Genomic DNA, 19,663 nt, shown 5'->3' with positions numbered 1-19,663 from the left:
CTCAGCATGATGTGGTAGGCTTTTAGAGATTTAGAGGTAGCATTTATTTCAAAATGTCCATTTTTTTGTCTAGCAATGTCTGACATATGCAACATTTTCAAATATCAACGTCAGCACAAAATAACATTGTTGTTGCATAACATTTTGCATGGAAACTATAAATATGTATGAGCTTTACATGATGTTGGATGAAATGTTTGATAAGTATATCGTATACGTTTCATGTAACTGTCAGTGCTCCAGCTATCTTAGCAGAATATTCTGATGTATAGTAACTTAACCAGGGAAATATTTAAAATAAGAAGAAAAAAAATTAAGATTGACATCTGCTGGCTGCCAAAGTTGTATAAGCATCAATATTTTCTTTAAAGACAGCATCTCTGAGCAGTTGTTCTTATTAACACTTTTGTCTTTTAGTTGTATTTGAGAGCAGATCAGTGTTGCAAATGAGAATGGGCTTGATGCTGCTCTGATAATGGCAGAGCTTCCCCGTGACTCCGGAGGTGCAGGAGCAGCCAGAGTGTACGGAGGGACATTTCTTTGGATTCTTTTTGCACAAAAGGAAGAAGTTTCTACTTCTTGTGGTCAGGGAGGTGCTGACTTGAATGGGAGAAAGAATGACAAGTTAGCCAGCAGTTCTCCAATTTCAGTGTTTGCCCAATAAAATGTTAGGGAGAACCTGAACGTTTTCTGTTTCCAGTGGTGTAAGATATGAAAAGGAAACTGGGAAACCCCAAGGCCCCTGCCTGTAGTGTAAATCAGCAAAAATACACAGTTCACTTGCACAGTGCTTTACTACGTTGCATCTCTCCGGGGAGCAGAGCACCTGCAAGGCCTGATTTCAGCTGACAGGGTTGCTGAGCTCCTCCGAAGAACAGCCCAGATGCCCTCACAGAGCAGCCCGAATGGGGTGGTTCTGAAAAATTTGGCTTTTTTCTTTTCCGTGGGAAATCTGTTACCTATAAGCATATATTCAAGGAGAAGCAGGAGCAGGTGGAGACTCAAGTTCTCGAAGGTCCCAGAGCCCTCAGCGAGGCAGGGTTTCGCCTGGGACACTTGGCATGGGACCCAGTGCAGCAGAGCGGTTGCATCTGTGGGTTACCATACATTTCTGTCCCATCAATAAGGAAGACCCAAGCACTAGCAAAAAGCTCGTGCATGTGAAGGTCTGCAGTTTGCAGGAGGAGTGAGTTGCCCAGCCACCTTGCATTTCAGCAGGACCCAAGCTCCTGGCTTCCCTGGGCTCTGCTGGAAATCCCGGGTTAAATGTCTTTCTAGTGAAGGTACTTAAATACAGGCACTTCTGGCATTTTGCTGTGTTGGGCCCATACAGTCAACTGTATACTGCTAATTGCAGCAGATGGATTTGGCTATTTGGTTTTGGGTTTTTGGTATCTTGCCTATTTATGAAGTTTCCAGCCTTAATATCATGGAGAGGTCAGAATGTACTAAGCGCAGAGAGAGGAATTGGCCATGGGGTTGTCTGACGTAGCTCCCAAAGTGCAATCCTGTTCCTCGCTCCAGCTGCGCAAGAGGGCCAGGCTTGGCCCCACTCAGCACTTCCAGTGATACAGCTGTAGTTAAATGCAGTGATGTTTAATACGTTATCTATAATATGATACCTCTAAGAATATGATTTAATTATTTTTTTAAAAAATGCTGCAAAATAGCTCACTATAGCTAAACACCAAGCTCCAGGATTTAAACTCTTGGGTTTGTTTGCGGGGTTTTTGCTGTAAAGTTGCATCTGTTTTCCCATAAAAATCTTACCTATGAACACCTAGTGGGATTTCCCACTTTCCACTCCCTCCAGCATGCGTAACTCCTTGACCTCTGCGAAGTTAAATCCTGGAGCAAATCAGACCGGCAATTTTCATTTTCAGTAGTGGGTCACATTTGAATTTCTCAAGTTTGACAATTTATTAAATGTACAGACAGATTTGTTTAAATTGATCTTTTAAAAAGCATTTTAAAATAGTACAGAAATGATAGCTGTAATAGCACCATCTACATTGAAGGATACATATTGTTCATATATTACTGGCCAGATGCTGTCTTTAGAGAATGCAATGTTCTTATTGGAACTAATCAAGTGCCACCGTCTCGGCATAGAAAACAAAACAGTTCTGACAGTATTTTGAAATTCGGAGCTGGAGCACTGCATTTTCATAGTATAATAACGAATGTGGCTTTCTGGTTTGCTCAGTACTAATTATATAAGCATTTAACATATGCATGAAAAGATCTTTAAAGCTGTAGAATATTATGGGATTTTTCTGAAACCCCTAAAATGACTTACTGTGCATCTAGCTTTTCCCTCTGCCTCCCTTTTAACTCAAGTTCTTGTACTACAGAAAATGTAGGCCGGTTAGTCACACCAGCTAAAAAGTTAGAAGATACAATACGCCTGGCAGAATTGGTAATTGAAGTGCTGCAGCAAAACGAAGAACACCATGCAGAGGTGAGCAGCGGCGCCCGGCGAGTTAACATCCCGCAGGCCTCGAGCAGGGGCTTGGTGGTTGCTAATAGCTTTGCGTATTTATCTGACCTCTTCTGAACGGGTGCTGGTTTTTTAAAGCCGAAAGGTATTCTTAAATAATGGTGATAAAGTGTAATGGAGGTGAAGTGCAGTTTAGGAAGACTGCTTTTTCAGAGGGGATGGAGGGCTGGAGGGAAAAAATAATTGAATTCTGCTTGCCTCGACGTCAGTCTGCAGCCTTTCATACCGTGCCAGCAAGAGCTGAATCTGGCCAAATAGCTTCACCACCAAGTACATACAAGAGAGAGGCTGTGCATTGTTGAGAAAGGTCGTATTTCCAAAAAACGTCCTGTGTTCGTACCTCCAGACGTCATTAACATGGGTCACTGTCAGCAGCAACCCACTCCTGCTGCTGAGAGTCGTAGCAAGTAAAACCGCCACAAGAACTGATGAATTTTTGTCCCTTTCTGAACAGGCAGATTTTTTGCAGGGCTTCGACTTGGGCCCTGCTGTCCATGATAAAGTGCTGTTTTATCTCCCCTGCTTTTCCGCTGGCCTCTTCTCCCTTGCCTCTCTGGGGACACCTCAATTGCTAGTCGCCGAGGCTGGAGGGAATCATCCCCTGTCGCTCGCTGTTTGGGTTATCCAATGCCTGACGAAATTGCTCGACTCCTCCATGCACTCAAGATTCGTGTCTTAAAAACACTTTTAAGCCAAGACAATCTATGTCTTACTAAGTCAAACATATATAAGAAAATCGGTAGCGTGTGGTTTGATCCTGGAAACGCTGGAGCCCACAGGCAGCTAGCAGTGCCGGGCAGAGTCCCGCTGCCGACGCGTCCGGCGTTTCCACCTCGTAGGGACTGCCCAAGAGAGCGAAGTCGCCCCCGTGTAAGTATGTGCAGGATTGAGCCCTGTGGTCTGCGTAAAGCTGGTGCTCTCTGATCGGTGTTGAAAGCTAATCGTTTTAAAGTTCAGGATGAGCAGTTATTGTTTGTGACTGTAGGTTTGGTAACACTCATTCACTATTTTCTCTTTTCCTTCCCATTGATATATATAATCACTATACTTTGCATTAAGAGCATTTGCTAAATAATTTCACAGTCACCTAAAAATCATGCCAATGTCTATTTAAAATTTGCAGTATAAGTTAACTGATTTATAATACACGACAATCCACAACACCCAACTAATGCCTGCTTGCATATTTAAATTTCCTCCCTGTTTTTCTACTGTTCATTCAATCTTGGATGATCCTGGCAGGGGAAAGAGGTATGTGACTAAAGTGAATGAACGGAGTCACCTCCTGTCATATTTCGTGCATGCCCTCTCAGTGCCATGTTTCCTGACGGGATTTTACCCGGGTTACCCTTGCTTCCGTAGCTCTGACCTAGGAATGTAACGGCAACTTGGAGCGGGCTGCTTGTGGAGCTGGTAGCCTCGCACAGGAGGGTAAATGTGGCATAGTTATCCAGTCCATGCATGTAGCAATGGGTATATTTTACAAGCGCTGCAGTTACATCCCGACACAACCCTACCTGCCTGGAAACTTTCCTCAGCCTGTTGTTACCTATGTTGTTTTGCATTCACCTGATCTATAGTACACTGTGGTGGAAATGGAGTAAGTAACACCCGAGTGACTAGAATGGCAGTGTTCTTCCTATGGTTTTGTCTGTATGTGCCTTGTACTGGATATACAGTATTTATATGTAGAGAGAGAATATCCGTGGTGACGAGTGAAATAAACTTCATTTCTGCAGAGGCGGGAGAACGCCCAAGAGCACTGCACTTACACGCGAGCTGTGATAAATTGTCCAGGGATAACAGATATTTTATTCCACTCATCACCAGTGTAGACTATGAACAACCAGTCTGGGAGGAGCTGTTTTTCAAATGCAAGTTTTTTTCAAAACAGTAGACTTCTGGAGCAAGTGGTTAGAGGGCCAGTCATGTTCCCTGCTACACCGATAGGATCCTTGCAAGGAGGAAGATTCAAAGCTGTTCTTCGGTGTGTTTTGTGTCACAAGGTTTTGATTAGAGACAGAAGGTTAATGCCAACACGAATAGGAGAAATACTGTTCCCTTCTTCTGCATGGTGACCTGAAAGGGTGAAATCCATCTCTGTCCAGAAGCCCCCGCGCTGTCGGTATGTTACTGAATTCCTGTCCTCAGGGTTTGCGTGGCATTTCAGTAGCGTACAGGCAGTTGGCCAGCGCTCTGCACATTCTGAATTTTCCCCAAAGGAAGGGAAACAAGGGACTGAATGTTTTATCGCACTATTTTTATTATACATAAGAGCCACGTGATTCTCTTTCCGTGCAACGAGAAGTGTTGAGGCATTGCGCCTTTTTTCAGCATGTCTTATTTTGTAATCAAAGCAAACTCCTGTGCTATGCTGCTTCCATCAGTGTAACTACAGCTACTTTATGAAGTTAATTATTCCAGGTGAGTTTTTTAATGTGTTTTCCCTTCACCTGGAGCTGAGAAAGCTCAAGCTGCAAGTTAGCACTCTTAGGTCTACTGTGGAAAGTCAGCAGGAAATTAAGTTGCATCACTTACTGCAGGTATGACTGACTTACTGAAAATCAACAGTGTTGCAATTAAAACACCCCCCCCCATTTTCTCCCCAGCATGCACATCCAGGTAGACATGCCAATGAGAACCCAGAAAACCAAACTCAGAGCACAAAACCAATCACAACAGCATGGAAAATGTTCGGAAAGCTTTGGAACAGAAATACTGTGTTTAGTAGGTAGGATTTGGCTTACCTGTAACAGAGAAGGAAAACAGCCCAGGTAAAAATGTGGAAGAAACAGTGTGCCTACATATGTAATACATAAGAGCGAGAAGTCTCTGTCATTATGTCATCTCGCTCATCAAACGTCTCCAAGCTCTGTTTTCCTTCTTGTGGACGAATGATGACAAATGCCACAGACCCTGGCCTTCATGTATTTTTAAGCTTGCGTTCTCTCTCTATGTATATGTATGTGTATATGTATATATGTATTTTAACTCTTTGAAGTCATACATATATACATGTGTACCCATGTGTAACATATACAGTAGTAGGTGTGTTTGGCTAGAAAGCACACTTCTTTTTTCCCTAAAATAGTGTTTTAAACAGAGCAGGTAAGTAGATGGTAAAGAAATGAGCTGTTACCATCCTGAAAGAGATTTTTGCACTACAACGCTGCGGCTCCTGTTGCAGGAAGGTCCTGCTCACTGAGAATAGGGAGGAGGAGGCTGGGGATCCTGACACGAGTTAGAGCTTTATGGAACTGAAATTTGACTATTCCAGCAAAAGGAAAAGTATGACTGGTTTGGGCATATTCTTTTCTGCAAATGATCACATGCTTTTCTTCCTAATTTCTTTTAACATAGCATTTTTTTTTCTTTTTCATGGAAGCAGGCTTTTATTACAGGGCTCTGACGTGATTATGTTGGGGTTTGTTGCAGAAGATACTCTTTGGCTTCCCCTCTTCCCTTTTCCCCAAAACGCTGACTGCAGTTGACCCTTCGTAGCGCTCGTTCTGCGCCTGCTTGTCTGTGCGGCACAGACGGGCAGGGAGGCAGTGTGGGAGGCTCTTGGCAAAGAAGGAGCACCCAGAGAAACCCCATCAGTGCAAGGACAGCTCTGTCGTCCTCCTTGAAAAGAAAACCCCTGAAGACCACTGCTAATTTTAAGAGGACGCTCGCCTGCAGCACTTCTTAGTGTTTGCTCATTTCTCACCTGCATTTTGGGCAAAAGTTTGAGTCAGAAGCGGCCCTGAGTCTTGATGCTTTCAGTGCACGTGAGCTTGCTGTTAATGCACGATTTCACACAGGTGTACCCCGCGAGGGACACCCGTCCCAGCAGCAATCTCAGGCGTCTGGCCATGCACACAGTTGGACGCGCACATGCAAGTGCTGGAGAGCGTTGCTGTGCCAGCTCTCTTGGGCTTCCTCATGTTGGTTTGGGCTTTTTTAGAACAACTGCCCACAAACGTTCAGGGCCGTCAGCACTGCTGACTCTGAACTTATTAAACATCCAAGGGGACAGAGTTTTCTGCAGTGACACGTGCACCTTCACCCTGAGGGCAGGACAGGCCCAATAGTGCGATGAGTTTGGGGGTTGGTTATTTCACATGTATGTGCTCTGGGTGCATAACGCACATGTGTCGAGGCACATCTTACACTGGTTTTATTTTAATGCAGTGGACTAATAGCAAGGTAGTATCAGTCTGTTTTGCAATTGGGAGAGTAAAGGAGTGGAAATAGTCCCAAAGGCTTGGAGTTGTTCCCTGCAGCTCCCTAGGACAGGAGCAGTCAAAGGGATCCTTGGCATCCTGCTGTTCTCATCAGTGTCAGTGGGAAAACATCCATGAATCAAAACCAAACCCCGAGAAAGTTGAAGTCCACTCTGCCTATTCGTGTCTGCCAAAATCTTCCTTCCAGGAGGCAAAAAATACCCCTTCCTGACTGACAGTCCCTCTTTAAACTGATTTATTTGTTCCCATCTATAAGGTCTGGTGCCTATGCTACTAGTTTCTTTTTTTTTGCAAAGTGCTGGAGAGCTGTTTCTTAGATCCTTTAAGTCACTGAGTAATTTCCTATCACTTAAAAAATTACAGCACATGGTCCTAACGACAGCACTTCTCATATTGCATGTTCCCAGCCAGAAGTGATTACTAAACACGCATGCATGCGTTTGAAACATTCACATCTGAGCCATGTATGATGTGAATGTCACGTCAGAGAGCCCGTACAGTGAACTTGAAGGACCCATGTGCATGAGAATGAGTTACTTCACTGATATTTTTTGGTTTTCAAGTTTAGATATATTTTTTCCTGCCTCTTTAAAAATACAGGCTTGATTGAGATTTTTTTTTTCTATCTTTGGCATGTTGATAATAGAGCTTTGTAATTGGTTTCCTAACAAGTAGCAGTATGAAGGTGCTAGTGTGTTTATATGGATGTGTATAGCTAACCCTGTAAAATGAACAGTGCTATTGTAACTTTTACTGGTGATGCTTGAAATACTTCTAAATAAGTGTGTGAGAGATTTAGGACAGATTTTAATGTCTTAGGCTTCTAGTTTTTCAAGACAAATAGAAGTAGTGAATCCAAATAAAATTTAAACTGTTGGAAAACACAGCAGAAAACCCACAAACACAGTGAAGAAACTCCCAAATTTCTATACTTCAGAATAATAATTAGTTGATTTCTCTGATATTTAGCATGATGAAAGATGAATGAAGTGATTTATTGTAAATTGAACAGATAAAACCTTCTCTTGTCATGTTACAACTGTGTGGCTTTGCAGTGGAGCTCCGAATAGATCCTCTACAAGAAAACTTTGTGTAAAAATAGCAGTGCCTAATTCACGTGATTAGCACTGCATGTGCAGGCTAACACTTTAAAGCACTGTTCTCTTTACAATAAAGGTAGTTTCTGTGGGATGCCCATTTTTTGAGATATGTGGCCTAGCATCATTTACTGTGCTTTATTAGGACTAATATCTTTCTTTATTATTTTTCCCTACCAACTCCAAAGGCCTTTGCTTGGTGGTCAGACTTAATGGTTGAACACGCGGAGACCTTCCTGTCACTGTTTGCAGTGGATATGGATGCTGCCTTAGAGGTGCAACCCCCAGACACGTGGGACAGCTTCCCGCTCTTTCAGCTTCTAAACGATTTCCTCCGTAGCGACTGTATGTATTGTATTTTGATCATTTCTTTTCATTGAGCAGTTCAGGTTATTGATGATACTTTTAGCTTCTCCGTGCTGCACAGAGAACTGAGATGGCTAGAGCTTTACAGTAAATAGTCTTTTAGTAGCGACTTGATTTTGATTTCCGTTAAAAAAAATGATGCTCTGATGCACAGACAGACATCCCTTAAATTAAATGCCTCGGTCAAAGGTGAGAAGCTGAACTTTTATTTTACTTCATCTTCTCAAGTCTCTTGGTAATGGCTGCCTGATAACAGGGAATTAGGTACATTAGATCTCACTGTCGTTAAGTGCATGTATTGTTTTATATGTGTGTGCTGCAGTTACTTAACATGGAACAAAACACAGTCCCTGCTTTAAAAGACTTTAAGGAAGGGGGGAAAATACTTAAAGTAAAGTAAATGAAAGCAAGAGTAATTCAGAAGAACAGTGCTTTGCGAAATTTGGAGGTTTTGGAGCCTTCTCCAAAGCACATGGGCACATGCAGGCAAAACCCTTGGGGATGTGGCAGGCCCCGTGCTGGTCCGACTGCTCCCCAGGAGGCCGGTGGCTCAGTTCTCGTTGCCCTCAATCAGGTGCTAGACCAGGGTCCCCGGGAGCTTTGCAAGGCTGCACGATGGAGCCAGGGATCCATCCTCAGCATCGTGGTAGTGAGTAACAGAAGAAGAAATGATTCTCCTCCCTGCAAAAGCCATAATGTTTGCCCTGCTGTATTTCTTACATCCATTTTATTCACAGGAGGTGGTAACGTATTTGTAACTTCTAAGTTTGACGCTAATGGGAAAAAAAAGATTCATTGTTTGTTTGCTAGTTTCAATTAAGGAGCCGCTCCTGCTAACTTTGTCATTAACATTGGTGACTGATGCCAGCTCCTGTTATATTCTTGAAGTTTCTTCCTACTAGCTGACAAATTCATTGTTTAATGAAGTTCCACATTGTGGTTTGTTGCAGAGGTGTTTAGTGACGGTAGTTTCTTACTATACTTTTATTTATCTATTCTAGATAATTTGTGCAATGGAAAATTCCACAAACACCTTCAAGACCTGTTTGCTCCACTTGTTGTTAGATATGTCGATCTGATGGAGTCCTCAATTGCACAATCAATTCACAGGGGCTTTGAGCGGGAATCATGGGAGCCAGTAAAGTAAGGAAACCTCCTTTGATACAATCGGAATTTGGGTGCAAATGGATGGAGATTCGTACAGAGATGAATTAGCAAACTTTACATTGGACATGCAGAAAGTGCTTTATACTTTCTAGTTTAATGCTAACAATAGAAGGCCTGATTTCCTCAGGGTTTTCAATTTAATGAAGGAAATGATATTTGCTTTTTTAAATGCATTGCTACCTCAGTTCAAACCTTGTGCCTTTGGACATGGAAGCATGAAAATGTGAAGTCCTTCTTAGCTGGCATGGCTTTTTGGATCCCATTCCAAAAGGCCTTTTCCAATGCTGCTTTCGAACTCAAATAGCTTGTTTTCAGAACAAAAACCTTGCTTTACTGCGTTCAGTCCAGCCCTATAACCTGTGTGAGTCATCACTGTGTTTATTCTTCCCGATACTCACTTTTTCCACCGACCCTGTGAAGGAATAGTGCAGCGCTGTGCTTCTCGAGTCAGCCCCGCTGCTGCTGGCTGCGACACGTGTTTCAGGGCGGCAGAGCCGGGTCCCGGCCGGAGCCGCTGCTCCCGAGCGCCCCGCGTTCAGGAGTAGGTGTTTCGAGACTGTGTCGAGGAGACGCAGAAGGGGCCAGCCCAGGAGGGAGCCTGGTGAGCTCAGAAGCCACTGGCACACAGAAACCCCCAGGAAACATAGGCGAGGTGGTTTGAGCAGGACCAATTATTAAATTCTGAAAAATAGGAGTTTGCAAGCAAGGACTGAGCAGACTGAGAGAAACCCCAACTGAACTCAAGAACTGGCGATGATAAAAATGTGGCGTGCACTTTAGATTGCTGTTGTTATTTCACAGGTTTTGAAGCATTGCTGAACCCTGTCATGCTTGCTCTTAAGAGCCAAGTCAGATCCTAGAAAGGAAAAGCACTGACTTTTCCTGCTAATAAAGATATTAAAAGAGAAAGACTGACCCTATGCCAGCAATGGGAGTTGAATGGCACCTCAGAGTGGGGATTCGGACTGGATGACCTCTGGAGAGTCTATTTTCCCTGCTTTTTTGTGATTCTGTAGGAGAAGTTAAGTGGCATTGTGCTCTCAAAGGTTGCTGTATAAAAGAACGTGTGGTCTTTCAGGGCTTTTCACACCAAATATGTTCAGTTTACAAGGAAAAGAGATTTTGTTCAGCAGCCAGCCTCCCATATGCAACCTGGAATCTGATCGCCCAAGTTTTTTCCTTTTTTCCTCTCTTGTGCATCCTCGGCATCCGTAAGGGTTCTGCCTGCCAAATCTCAGGCCTTTTCTTGACACCTGACCATCCCCTCTGTTTTGAGTGGGGTTAAGTGGCTGGCGTTCAGGAGTCTCTCTCGCTTTCCATTTGCTGTCTTTGATCTGCAGGCTAACAGGATTAAAAATCCTAAAAAATCATGTTTCAAATAAGCAGATGTGACCCAGAAAACATACAAGAAATAGATCTTTCGAGTAGGAGAATGCCATTTTTACAGCCACTCCTTCAAGCAGAATTGCACTTCAAAGTTAGCATTAACTTTAGTTTTAGAGCCCTGCTTTAGTAACAAATATGTTTGTATTTCCTTGTCTGTTACGAAATAGAGGCGGTTAACTTTGTCTAACTGTCCACCTCAGTCAAGCATTCAATAAGCAATTGATTCTACTCTTTTGCTTTTATCAGAAGCTGATACTATTCTGGCTTTTAATTACCTTTGTGGCTAAACTATAGATCTACGTAAGTACCTGCCTATGGTACTTGCCTGTCAAAATGCTTTATCCTCATATATGCCAAGATCTATCATTTTCAAGTTAACTTTGATAGTTTTTAAAAGATCTTTTCTTGGTCATGGTGGTTTTGCACTTTCAGGACTTACTGAATGCTTTGTGCATTGCAGTGACAAGTGAAAGCCTAGGATGAAGTATCTATCCATCGTATAGCTTGGGGTATTTAGAAGATCTGTTCCAGCAGGAAAGCGGGTGCTTTTCACAAGAAGCTTGTGTCCATCTGGTGAAAAGAGGCACGCCCTTTTTCTTCACTAGTTGGTATTTTGTTCTTGTGTTTCACATGCAGAAGTGCGAGTTGCAAATGCCAGCTTAGCGGGATCTGACCTGACAAAGGCATTTACCAGCGAATGCACAGAGGGTGGCATATACTGCAGAAAGGAAAACAGGGGTGTCATTCCTAACGTCTTGTGACAGTTTTCATGCACCGTTCAAAACTAAATATTAAGGTATCTTCATCTTTTGCCTCCTGGGCAGGCCACCGGTTCTTGTTTATCTGATCTGCTGTGAACTTGCAGAAAAACTCCAGACATATGGACATGTTTTCTTTGGTTTGCCCTGCTGTATCTACTTCTTTCTTCACTCTCATGTCCATACTGCAGCACCACTGAATTTTAGACCACTGATTTCCAAATATTTTGGACCAGCCAAGTCATGGCCTTCCATTGCAGCCTTTGCAGCCCAGTTTTTTGGGCGTTGGAAACACCACGCGGTATATGGTTCCCCAGCTTTCCTCCGCGCTGAAGAAATGCTTTCAGCTTGGCCTGGAAAGGTAAATCGACATAGATGTCTGTTCCACCGAGCCTGCTTTGGATCTCTGCAGTGAGCTGTGAGAACGAAATCTCATTATCTTGTGTCAGCCAGGAAATTATTCCGTAACCTAGAGTCTTTTGAAAGGGTTTCTCTATGCTTATGCTTGCAGTCAAGGCTGAAATATGTAGCCCTCCATAACCTGACCAGATGGCAGTTTGCAAGCATGTAATTCTTCTATTTTCATTGCTGAATACTCTGCACCTTATGCTACCAAAGTTAGGTATAGAAATCACAAACAGTGAGAAAGATATTGTTAAGTATTGAAAACATGGGGGAAGAAGCATCGATGTAATGTGCTCATGAGGGCTATATAGTCTTCCTCTGCAGAGCTGTTGAATTTGCAGGGGGTCCTTGCCCTATAGCTAGAGCAGCTGGTGTGCTTGTGTGAATCCACGCAGAGAAATGTGGAGCGCTTGTCCTTACGCACAGTGATCCAAATACGGAGGATACTGAGTAGCTCTGTTCTCTGGTGAGTTGAGAGGTCTTCGAAAAGTAGAGTTGCGCAATGATTTTTTCGTATTAGCTTCTCGGAGAATGCCAGTTTATCTTGCAGCCACCAGGCACGTACGTGTGTGTGTGTGTTTCTCTGTGCGTGTGTCTGTGTTGAGAGATCTTTCTGAGCAAATGCTGAGGTCAGTGCAATGACAACCAGTTTCTATTACTTAATTAGGAAGTTACTCATTGACCTATGGCTGTCTCTAGCACACACTGGTCCTGGCTTTATTACCTATTAATTGCTCACTAACCCTTTGCAAACTATTTATAAATCTATCATTAATATAAAAAGTAATTAAACAAAAAGGTGTGATTATACTAATCATTTGATGAGATTCTTCTACAAAATGCTAGTGAAAAATGTTTCCCCTTAACAGAAGCACTGTGGTAGTGAGAGTGAATATGTTTGTTACTCTTCTGGGCATCAGACAGAGGAAGAGCACGCATCTGACTGCCTACTTCACTGTCAAGCTCTTTGCTTCATACCAAGGCTTTTGTGGAGAGACTTGCTCTTGGAGTGCTCCTTCAGCCTAGGTAGTAAGCATCATTTGTAGTGATGGAAGAGACAGGCTGCCTCCTCAATCAGTAAATCATCTCAGGGGTCACACAGGGACTGAGCATCTGAGCATGGGCAAGGCTCTCATTTAGCTCTATCCTGAAACCAGGGGACAACTCAGTAAAAATACTGTGATTTTCTGCCCACGTTTCAGTATTGAGGCAACTCTACAGCATTAGCCCCCGTGTGATGGTACTTGTTTTGTGTGTTCAGTACTACAGTTACAGTGTGAGCCTTGGGATGCCATTGCAGAGGATGCTGCCAGTCTGATTGCGCTGAGAATTTAATAGGCAACACAGGTGTGCGCCATTTACATAGCTAATAGGCAAAAATGGGAGCGAATCAGAAGAAAACTAGAATACAAGCAGTACTGCTCCATCGTGTACTTCTTCAATCAAATGTGCCAAGATCCAGTCCTGAAACTGAGTCTTCCTAAATCAGGCAGCCCTCATCTTTGGTGATCCAAATGCCCACATTCCCTGCCTGCTGGCTGAGGTTATATTTAGCCACCTATCTTAAATAGGAATGGCAAGCTTTTAGAAACAGTTTCTCATCTTGGACCTGTAGTTTTCTGGTCTGAGCAACTGCAGGCTTGAACATTTGTTGGTAATATTAATCATTTTTTACAGGTCTCACTGCAACTGTTAGTCAGATAATTAGATCAGTTGAACCTGCAAAACTGTGCATGTCAATTCAGGAGAATATTTTTAAAATTAGTTACTGTATGTTAACATAATACACTGCATTATTTTGCTGTTTTGTTTTGTTTTAAGAGTATTAACTTATTCTTGCAACATATCCTTGCATCAGCAAAATAATGTGTTGTATAAAAGAAATATGTTTCCATGTGAATATAGTATACTGTTTACTCTAGAAGTCATATTTTATTAATACAGTGTTTTTATTAATATAACACTGTCACTTCTTGAATTTTAATATTAAAGCCAAAGGTCCTCTGATTTATGTATTTACCATCTGGCTAAGTTATTTAAGTTGCTTTTCCTTATACATTTATATGTTGTCCACCTCTTGGTATTTCTTTATTTATTCCATATCAGTATTTTACCACATGCACTGCCATTTTTGAAGATTTAACACTCTCTCAATCACTCTGGAATCTGTGTATCATTCAATAATCATGTCATCTTAATAGGCATATACAGTATGAATGGAAACAATGCATGGTGGTGGTACGTTAGTGAATTCCCATGTCTGCTCACTGCTTAATAAAGAGAACAAGCAGATCACATAAAGTCAAAACCACTAAGAGGTACGGAAACAAAGGAAAACAAGAACATAGGTTTTTTCACTGGAAAAAAGACTTTGGATTGTGTTTCTCCCCAGACATGGGATTTTATTCACAGAGGGAGAATGGGGATCCAAGTCACTATCAGTTCCCTAGGATTTGTCACCAGTGACAAACTGAATTCTTGTAGTGACATAGTTCAGATCTTTGCTTGCATTAGCAAATATTTATGCTGTATAGCCAGCAAAACCCCATTACTTTGGGGTTTGATTTACAAAATTTTTAGTAAGAAATGCTGTTCAAAATACATTTGTGACTGAAGAAAACTGCTAAGCTTGTAATATTCCTTGGAAGACAGAGTACCAAATTTGATAGCTTTCCAAGACTCCATGTAATGCTGCCTGTGTAACAACTTCTAATTTCATCCGGGGGAATGGGAGAGACCTTCTAAGGTGGCATGTTCTGGTACAGTCACTAAGACAAGGGAAATTTAGATGCTGAAGCTGTGTCCGTGCACATCAGGAGAAAAGCTGCCAGTGACTTTAGCTGAAATCCTGAAGTCCTGGTTCCGTTTTTACTGAGCCCAAATAAGGATCCAGTAAAAATGCTATAAAAGCATATGGATTTGTTCCTGAAATGAGATTGTAAAGACCATCCACGGACTGTGTCACAATGTGCCGCCCAGTATTATTACATTAAGGCAGAAACAAGATACACTTCTGAAACTGGCTTCTTTTCTGTTAGCCAGGAAATATGGGAATTAGGTAATCAAGTTTTGTCTCTTGCTCTCCCAAACCACCTGACATTTTTATTCTGCATGTAAAATATAACTGTGATGGGGTAGTCAGTGAAATAGAGCCAGTCCAATTATAACATCTAGGGACCTGACATACAGAAATACATCACGGCGTTTTGCAAACTCTAGGCATGCAGTGTTATTATACTGCACATTGTTTCAGGAGAGTATGTTGCATTAAATTAATACACTAATGTGTTTTTAAAAGATCTGGTTTTGCATAACAGTTGCACATCTGAAAATGTTTATTACAGTCATGATGCCCAAGTACACGTTTCATAAATTAACCTTTGAATGTCTTAATCACCTCATGGCCCATTTCCAGCCAACATTCATGTACCAATCCTGGATTTATTAAATGCGGTTCATTCACAGTTCACATACATAGATTTGGGCAAACCTGCAGGACCCGTTTTCTCTGCACACAAGGATCCCAGGCAGGATCGGGGCACTGCTCTTTGGCTAGGAGGAACCTTGTGGTTCCCCACTTCGTTGCTCCAGATGAGCCCATCTTTTTTTATCTGGAGAGTACAAGAAAAACAGCAAATTCTTGAAGAGAAATCCTGACTCCACTGAATTCAGTGGCAAGAGAAACTCCTATGGACTTAGCAGGGCCAGAATTTCCAACTCTGTATTTATTATTTTGAATCCTTATCAAGAAAAACACTCCAATTTTTTCTAGTACATCTCTTAGTGTAGCTATTTCACGTATCCATCCTACCTACCCGAGTATGTAAGAACTGAGATTTGCTTGCTTATGAGATAGATATTTTCAAGTAAAGGCTGCTCTCTGCACTTTTGAAATGGTATCAGGACTTCAAAGTTTTTGTGTGGGTGTTTGAGTACTCTGTTAATTTGCTACTTTGTGATTCCCCTTCTTTCATTCTGTTTTTTTAAGTAACTTGCTTTTTACTGCAGACTGCAAAAACAGTGCACTTAAGCTTCCATACTCATGCTTCTTTCTGAAATGTTTTGCTTCAGTTTTTTAACTGTCGTCGTGCTGTGAACTTTGCAGATTTGTTTACGAGTGTCACGTGCTTCTGCTACATCTGCATTGTCACTGTTATGGTATTTTTTCTTTCTGTCTGTTTCTTCCACAGGAGTTTAACAAGTAATCTGCCCAATGTGAATCTACCAAATGTGAATCTCCCTAAAGTACCAAATCTACCAGTTAACATCCCGCTAGGCATCCCACAAATGCCTAGCTTTTCTGCACCGTCATGGATGGCTGCTATTTATGATTCTGAGTGTGTATTCAGTTCAAATTAGATCTCATTTAAATTTAAAGTAATCTTGGCATGGATATGTATTGTTTGTTTCTGTGCATTATATAAAACTTTAAAGAGTGATACAGTTAATTAGACATTTCCTGAATGAGACACTTGTGAATTTTTGGCATGTGTATTTTGAGGGGTTTTTGTTTAAATCTTGAAAATTTGTCTGACTCCCACTGAGAGTTTGAGCAAGTATCTTGCTTTACAAAATAGCTGTCGACAGCGGGGCATGGTCTGAATGACATATGAACCGCAAAGCATATAATGTGAGCTAATGTGTCTCAGCAAAGAGTTGTGTCCAAAAGATGAGATGAACCAATTTCTGTGGACCAGATGTAGATCTAAATGTGAATTTTATTTAATGCAAGCTCCACATTCCCCAGATGATAACTTTTATCTGAATTTTGCTGAAACAGTTTACCAAAGAGGAACACATACTGCGACTATTCTTAATCAGTTAGTGGGAGGCTCCAGAATGCAGCTGAATTTTATAGCCTGAATAATCCAATGACCAACTAAAGAAAAATAACTTTAATATCAGCTTTAGATTGTGGCTTAGGAGCACAGAAGCCTTGCAGGAGCCTTGTGCTCTTCCCATTGCCTTTCAGAGAGTCCCTAGATGTGCACATAGCACTCAGAAGGGAGGTACTGCAAATCCCTGGCTCAGCATAAATTCAGCAACTTCTGTTTTTACAGCAGATTTCCATTAAAAGTCCCGGCCACCGAGCAGCACAGAGGGCGGCACACAGAGGACTAAGCCAGTCTCTCTGCAGTCAAGATAGGTGTTCTCCTGAGAGGTCCAAGCACAAGAGCTGACATCTCACCAGTTCTCCTTGCAAATTCCCACAGGGTCATTCAGGATCATGCTGACACAGGATGGTCTCGGCCAGCGTGCCCCCAGCCCCAGAGCCAGCGGCACCCACGGAGTGCAGAGCCGTGTCGTGCCCACGTGCAGGCTCGCGGTGATGAGCCTCCCCGTGTTCTGCCGCGCTGTCCCGTGCCCAAGTGCTCCAGCTCCTTGGGCTCCACGTTGCCCCGCAGCGAGTCCAGACTCCCCAGCAGCAGCTTGAGGAACCAAGCTGTGACCAGCACGCAGCCAGAAAAATGCATTTTCTGGTTCCTTTGTCCCTACTCTCTCTCCTCTCTTAAAAGTGAAGACAGAAGGAGGCCTCCAAAGCTCCCCCACAAAGCAGGAGGGCATCAGCTCATGGTAGCATCCCAGCTCAGGTGAGCGCGTGTTGCTCTTTCCCTGGGCAGAGGTGCTCCTGGGCACGTGCTCGTCCTCCATCAGAGCCGATGGGTGCTGAGAGCGGTGGCAGGGTCGAGGGAGCCAGGAGCAGGAAAACACCCTCGATTACATCTACAGCTGGAGTCCACCACACTGCCTCTGCCATGCGCCAGTTTGGTTGGAAAGCAGTGGTAGTGCACGAGAAGTAAAGCAAACGCTGATGTTTTCTCTTTCAACAGCTTTAAAATAACTTTTAAAATATCAACACAGTCATTTATGTGTCGAAGCTATACAACTCATATTCATGCTAAGATAGCTGTGTTAAAGGCTAGACTAGGCAGTTGTCTGTAAATAATTACTTGGAAGTTTTAATCTTTTTCTCTGTGCATGCTTTGTGGTATTGCTCTTGAAAAGATAAGAATCATGTCATGGCAGAAAACTGGGTAAGCCCTCTGAAAACGTAAAGCTTGAGGATAAAGGGCATATTGCAAGCTGCTGTGGGTGACTGTGGTTCTCACAAGCAGAATATTAACAGTGCACCTTGGAAATAAATATAGGATATTGTTTACTTGCATGGAGCCCTAATAATGAGCTGATTCAAAAGGAAGAAAAAGACCAAGAATAATGCTTTTAACATTTTAAAATCAAGTGGGTGTCAAGATATGGCTGTAGTAAATGCTAATTATTGCATTTGTGCATATTTAATTATTTAAAATATAAATTCTTGCAGTTCCAAAACTGAGTTTAGACTACCAAAAGGTTACTTATACCCAAGCGCAGGTTTGCACCAGGAGAAACTAAAAAATGGTGGCTAGGTGAACACTTGAGACTGTTCCACAAACTTGTCCTTCGATAAAAGACACCGTTACAGGAAATGCCTGATTCTTTATCTTTTCATTCTTCTGGTTTCCTTTTACTCACCCTTCCCTTCCATCAAGGACATGTTACCTGTCGCTTAGTGTCAGATACATTTATCTTACGGTCGAGACGATTCATTCTTTATATTGTTACCTCTGTGAGCCCAGGACCCCACAGGACCCCTCTAGCATGTTGGGAATTTGGTTTCCACCTTGCAGTAGCCCTGTCTGCATTAGCTCTGATTTCCTCTAGCATTAACTCAATGCAGCTGGCATCTGTCACAATAGAAACACCCTCCCTCATCTGTTTCTATAGATGATGTCAGCACGAGTGGTAATGCATGGTGTGTTAAATATCTTATAAATTACTGTGTTAGCATTAGTGGTATGCGAGGAGGGGGTTGAAACTCTTGAAGCTCCCTCGGCAATTGTTCTGCAAAAAAGTGAGGGAGAGGGAGAGAGGGAGAGAAAAGGGTTACAGATGCATAAATTTCTCCGCACAAACAGAGCACAATCAAGGCCTGTATTTTTATTCTGTAAGTGGAGGTTTGGGATATAATTGTACTGTGAAAAGCACCACGGTAGCTATGCACTGCAGGGCCAAAGAGCTCCATCTGAACAGAGGTGTGGATAAGAGACTCTACGCTTTGGGGAGAAATTCAGAGTTTTGTGACAGACCAAAGATGTTGCAAAATAAATCCAAAAGCCCAGGAATCTGTTGTCCTGTAGATGCCTTTGCAAGAGGCAGATCTGCGAAAAGGTGCAGCAGTCAATCCAGCCAAAACTCCTGGATATGAGATGTCTAGTGTCCTTAGGTCAATTGACTTACCCCGATTTTTTTTCAGCTGTTCAAGAGATAAAGCGTGTCCTCGCTCACCACTTGTTAGCACTGTCCCTTACCTGGAGATGGGGATCCCCTTGGGGAGGACAAGGCAAACTGGAAATATAAATTGGAGGGGGGTGAATTGCATGAAACCCTAAATTTTAATAACTGCATACATTCTGGTATGGTAGTTATTATCGATCAAGGATTTTCTGCCACAGTTTCTAGCCTTAATTCTTAATAATCACGTACATTAATGTGGTTATTAACTAAGGCTGATTTTTACCATACACACATTCTTCCTGTTAATATGTGTAATTCATAATGTTGTCTTATTCATCTGGTCTGGAAAGCTTTGTGGGTTATGACAGCAAGGTAGATTAGGCAACTGTATGGTAAAACTCAAAATCCTGATGGTGGAGATTGCCAGCGTTGTCCTGTGTATGAAACTACTGTCTGCTCCACGCCTGTTACAGGAATGGTCTC

At 42.5% G+C, this 19,663-nt stretch overlaps 1 protein-coding gene across 7 annotated transcripts in view; it reads left to right on the top strand.

Moving 5' to 3' along the window:
- Positions 1 to 19,663, top strand: part of CADPS (calcium dependent secretion activator) — a 244,560-nt gene that overhangs the window by 182,722 nt on the left and 42,175 nt on the right. For 4 of the 7 annotated variants that reach the window (XM_064519120.1, XM_064519119.1, XM_064519118.1 and 1 more), the window contains 4 exons: positions 2,355 to 2,461; positions 8,012 to 8,168; positions 9,191 to 9,332; positions 16,096 to 16,242. In XM_064519120.1, coding sequence (XP_064375190.1) covers positions 2,355 to 2,461; positions 8,012 to 8,168; positions 9,191 to 9,332; positions 16,096 to 16,242 — 553 coding nt within the window. The remainder of the gene's footprint in view (positions 1 to 2,354; positions 2,462 to 8,011; positions 8,169 to 9,190; positions 9,333 to 16,095; positions 16,243 to 19,663) is intronic. The other 3 variants (XM_064519123.1, XM_064519122.1, XM_064519121.1) reach the window with 1 other exon arrangement.

Source organism: Dromaius novaehollandiae, chromosome 12 (genome assembly GCF_036370855.1).
Source record: "Dromaius novaehollandiae isolate bDroNov1 chromosome 12, bDroNov1.hap1, whole genome shotgun sequence".
NCBI classification, from domain to species: Eukaryota; Metazoa; Chordata; class Aves; order Casuariiformes; family Dromaiidae; genus Dromaius; species Dromaius novaehollandiae.
Note: the sequence above shows the minus strand (reverse complement) of the source record. Positions and strands in the feature narration are given on the sequence as shown.